At 37.5% G+C, this 5,000-nt stretch overlaps 1 protein-coding gene across 5 annotated transcripts in view; it reads left to right on the top strand.

Moving 5' to 3' along the window:
- The window catches only part of Pino (protein pinocchio), a 142,011-nt gene that overhangs the window by 134,553 nt on the left and 2,458 nt on the right, over positions 1-5,000 (top strand). For 2 of the 5 annotated variants that reach the window (XM_043004169.2, XM_086532587.1), the window contains exons 2-5: positions 2,309-2,402; positions 2,909-3,043; positions 3,419-3,548; positions 3,930-5,000. The exon at positions 3,930-5,000 is cut by the window's right edge and continues 2,458 nt beyond it. In XM_043004169.2, coding sequence (XP_042860103.1) covers positions 2,309-2,402; positions 2,909-3,043; positions 3,419-3,548; positions 3,930-4,061 — 491 coding nt within the window. In that variant the 3' untranslated portion in view covers positions 4,062-5,000. Of the gene's footprint in view, positions 125-682; positions 984-2,308; positions 2,403-2,908; positions 3,044-3,418; positions 3,549-3,929 lie in introns of those variants that run through there. The other 3 variants (XM_086532586.1, XM_086532588.1, XM_043004170.2) reach the window with 3 other exon arrangements.

Here is a 5,000-nt window from a genome sequence, read left to right as displayed (position 1 = left end):
GATTGGCTGGCCGGGACGGGGGTCTGGCGGGCGAGCGAGCGACGGCTTTGCGCTCGCGCCTCGCAGGAAACTTCAGCAGTTGCTGCCTTGCCGTCGCAGAGAGAGGTCTTAGTCTCTAACTTCGGTAAATATCAACAAGTACATTTGGGATTTACACTTGTTGAGAACATCGGCTTTACGCTGTATGTGTGTGTGTGTGTGTGTGATAGAGTGGTTTTATGAACACGGGATTGCAAGTTTCATAAAACTGCACAAGCAGCGGTATTATTCTAGACTTGGATTCATACTTTTCTCGAATTTGATGCTTGTACTTTATAAATGATAACCCATCTCTTAGAATCTCCACAAACTTGTGGAATTGAAATGAAAACACTTTTACAAGCCGTGTTACCAAATTTAACCAACAGTGCAGAAATGAGAAAAGTATGTTCACACTGTGAGATAACATTATGCATCGCCCTCACTCATTAACAGTGAGAAGGTGAGAGAGAGAGATAGAGAGAGAGAGACAGATGTGATTAACCAACAAGATTATCTCACGCCTTACAACATCACAATAGTAATAATAATAACATGAGCCAAGTCGGCACGAGGCGCGGCGCCACTCGCTGCCGGGCGCGAGGGAAAATACGTGAGTGGAGAGTGGAAAGTTACCAGCGGGAGGGTTGCGTGATGGGCCTGCGTGTGTGTGTGTGTGTGTGAAGGGGGAACTCCGACCCCCCTGCACCCCCCCTGGACCCCTCCCACAGCCGCTTTGCGCTCCCCACCCACACCTGCCTCTCTCCTGAGGGGGGGAGGGAGGAGAAAAGGATAACTTTTATGCATGTTTAAGGGTCGTAGGATGTAGGATTCTGTCGTGGAGACGCTGGCACTCACTCCCTCAGTGCCTCTCGGGGTTGGTTGGGAAGAGAAGGGAAAGAAGGCTGAGTGAGATACATGCCATGCATATTTGTCTTCGTAATCATGCACGTCTGGAGGAATAGGTAACTGTAAAGCGATTGCCTCATAGCTCGATTTGTCAGGATTTGAAAATGCGTTTGAAGCTTGACTCTAGTTTTTTGTTAACGGTGTGGAAAGTAAAGTAAGAAGGTGCTGGTGTTAGTGTAAGCGGGAAAGTGCCAACGCGGTACAAGTTTATTGTTTCCCGCCAGTAGGCTGTTCATTTTCGGTTATTATGATATATATATATATATATATATATATATATATATATATATATATATATGTATGTATGTATGTATGTATGTATTGTGTGTGTGCGCGTGTGCGTTTATATCTATATAATGATTATATATATATGAACATGTATATATATATTTATTTATATATATATATATTATATATACAAATATATATTATGTATATATATTATATATACAAATATATATTATGTATATATTATATATGTGTATATATGTAATATAGATATATATATATATATATATAGAGAGAAATTTATGTATATGTGTATATATATATATATATATATATATATATATATATATATATATATATGTATATATGTATATATATATATACATACATTCACATTCATATATATGTGCATACGTCTCGTTATATGTATATATTCATTTTACGCTGTATGTAAATACATAGAAATATATGTGTAAATATATATATATATATATTTATGTGTGTGTTTGTTTGTTTGTTTGTTTGTTTGTTTGTATATGTACATTTAGTATAATTATGCCTATATTTAGATGAGCACTTAGTGAATGAAAAAAAAAACTTATCAGAGTATACTTGCCTTAAATCAAGCATAAAAAGAAAGTCTAGCAAATGTTTTTATGCTTTTCTTTGATCTACTCAATTTAGAAGCGAGAAAGTAACGCGGAACAAAAACACACTTAAGTCTACGGACTTGACACGCCCCATTCTAAATGATAGAACCGGAAGAAAAGGTAAACATAGTGATATCGGATATAACGGATGAATGGATATAAGTGTATGAAGTATCAGTGAAATACGAGCGACCAGCGATGATGTCCTGGGCTAAGGCCTGGATGTCATGAAGTTTTGTTTGTAAACATTGTTATTTTGACATCGATGACGTAATGTCAATTATGCTTTAGTGATACCATGGTGGTTTATTTCTTTTCTTCAGTATTTTGACTTGCTGGATTATTATGTCTATCCTTAAAATAGTGAGAGTGATATTACTATAGATTTAAATCCCTTCTGTATAAAATAGGTACTGTTATTTCGTTTATTATTCGAGGATATACAATTTTTTAAAAACTGTTTCTTAAGTATCCGTGATTATAATGTCTTTTTTCTTTCACAGGGTCTAGCGTGTTGCATCATAACTTAGCTAACGGTTGCCTGCATCCAAAAATGTCTTGTGGAATGGTTCAAACTGATAACTATTTTGCTTCCAGGTATGGAATCTATAATGTTTATTGTTTTTAGATTAAGTACATATATATATCTTGTAGTTAATTACACTAGGCTGATGGAAATATGAATTATTTATCATGAATTGTTTATCGTTTTAGGTAGAGTACATATATATTCTAGTTAATTACACTAGGCTGATGGAAACGTGAATTATTTATCATGAATTGTTTATTGTTTTAGGTAGAGTACATATATATCTTCTAGTTAATTACTCTAGGCTGATGGAAATATGAATTATATTGAACAAAACCACTAATGGCTATGAAACTGAAAGAATTACATTATATATCAGATAGTGATAAGTGTAAATAATAAAAGTTAGATTCGGTACAATAATACAAAAATAAAAACAACTTCTATCAGATAGATTCAGCACAGTAACAAACCAATCTTTGCCATTAGATTAATCATAATAGCAAGTTCTCACCTTTCTTATTTCATCCAATAATTTCTCTCTCTTTCCCTCTCTCTCCCTCTCCCTCTCCAGCAGTTGGGTTACAAGGAGTGAAAGCAGCGAGAGCCTATCGCGACTTGACCTGATGACACACCAGTATCCGAATCATGTGGCAGAACCCATGATGACTCTTGAAGACCTTCGCTCGCAGTACAATTCTTGCTACACGTGAGTTGCTGTTTCGCTCGGTTTTAGCGGTTTTTTGCTGAGTTGAGTTGAGGTTGATGGGTGAGTGGGTGTGTTTGTGGTTGTCTGGGTGTGATTGTTTGTGTTTGTGTGTGTGTGTGGGGGTGTTTGTGTTTGTTTGTTTGTGTGTGTGTGTGTGGTTGTGGTTGTGTTTGTTTGTTTGGTTGTGTGTTTATGTGTTTGTGTGTTTGCGCGTGTGTGTTTGTTTGTAGTCATGTGCATGAGTGTGAATCAATATCATTGATTGTATTTAGTATTTACAATTGATCATAATCACAATTAAAATCTCAGAGCGTTCACAATGAGACCACCAACAAAATCCCCGACCTCTCCTAATCTCTTCTCCTTCAATTGCAGATGTGGAGTTAGTTGGAGCGACAACCACGTTTCTCTTGACTGCCGTGAGTGTGGTGGCTATTCTTTAGAGAGACCGTGCCCTCTATGTGACGGCAAGTGTCGCAGCTCGTGGAGGAGAGATATTTCTATGGTGAGTGACGCCCCTTTTCACGTTGTCTTGTTCCTTGGGTTCGGGTTAGGTTTGCATGTTGGGGTGTTTTATGGGTTTATAACAGTTTATTGATAGATTTTAGTCTCGGTATTGTTGATTTTTAAGTGTCTCTAACAGTGTATTTATAAGTTTAGATTTTGATATAGTCAAATTTATGCCAAAACAATGTTTTTTTTTTTGTTTTTGTTTTTTCAAGTGTTGATAACAGTGTATTATAAGTTTAGATTTTGATATAGTCCTATTCATGCCAAAACAATTCTTTATTTGTCATTTAGTGTTGATAACGACGTATTTTAGAATTAGGTTTCCACGCAGTCGTCCTTTTATACATGTCAATAACATTGCATCTTCAACTTGCAGTCTCACAGTGTCGGCAAAGCACACTGGGAGGGGGAGTGCGGCCTCTCGAGCGAAGACCGACCAGCTGTTCCCGCCTTTTTACAAGAAGACGTCTTGGTTCAAGGACTCGAAGACTTAACAACATCGTCATGAGTCTCGAGTCAATGAGGTACTCTTCTCTCATTCTCAAAAGGAGGAAGTACTTGTAATAACAGCCCAGCAGGTCAGGTATCATGTACCCAGCTGTATTTTCCACCGGGAGATGTTTATACTCGTTAATGGCAGACACGGATTTCATTTTTTCTGAGGCTCTTCGATGCAATGGTTGCATGACGTGGCCTTGGAGACTTTATGGTTGCTTGTTAGGGTGTATAAATATTCAGATGCCTTAGGGTTCCCTGATGAAGCGACAGATTGTGGTTGGAGCTGCAGGTCGCTAGAGAGAACCCGGGGTGGTGTGCATTTGCAGGAGAGCTCAAGTGTTTAAACAGGTGCAGAGATGTGGAAACTTGCTTACAAACTGTCTGATCAAACTCAAAAGCATTACAATGGAATTAAGTTCTTCATTGTGAAGTATTTAATGTTCCAAAATTGTGATATTATCTTGTGATATTAGCTAGTACAAAAGTACAAGAAATATTGATTTAAAAAAAAAGAAATGGATATATAACATATTGTTGCTCAGCTGACTTTGTGATCACCCCATGAAAAGATGCAACGTAGCCCCACGTGCTAGACATTGCAATTGAATCATGTTTAGTCGATGTTGTCTTGCTTAACACCAGAGTGGAAAGTTTATTGCTACTTCATTTGTGGGTTTTACAGCTGGTTGAGCTTCCGAAAAGCAGGGGCAGTTGCTGGCAGGATATGGGATCACAGTCACTGAAAGCCTTCATCATACATGTTATATATATGTATATATATAACTGTGCATATAAGTTGCAGTCAGCTATCCAGGTTGCAAAAAGAGATCCTGCACCTGTTTATAATTCAAAGTCTTGTTCGGAAATCAACCTGACCTGATGTGTAGAGGAGTTTTTTTCCCCTAAACCTAACTAAGCATCTAAGTTATGATCTTACGTCGTGAAATTT

Source organism: Penaeus japonicus, unplaced genomic scaffold, assembly GCF_977035675.1.
Source record: "Penaeus japonicus unplaced genomic scaffold, GWHDUDI00000001_assembly GWHDUDI00000037, whole genome shotgun sequence".
NCBI lineage: Eukaryota > Metazoa > Arthropoda > Malacostraca > Decapoda > Penaeidae > Penaeus > Penaeus japonicus.
The sequence above is the reverse complement of the archived record's forward strand: the minus strand, read 5'-3'. Positions and strand labels throughout refer to the sequence as shown.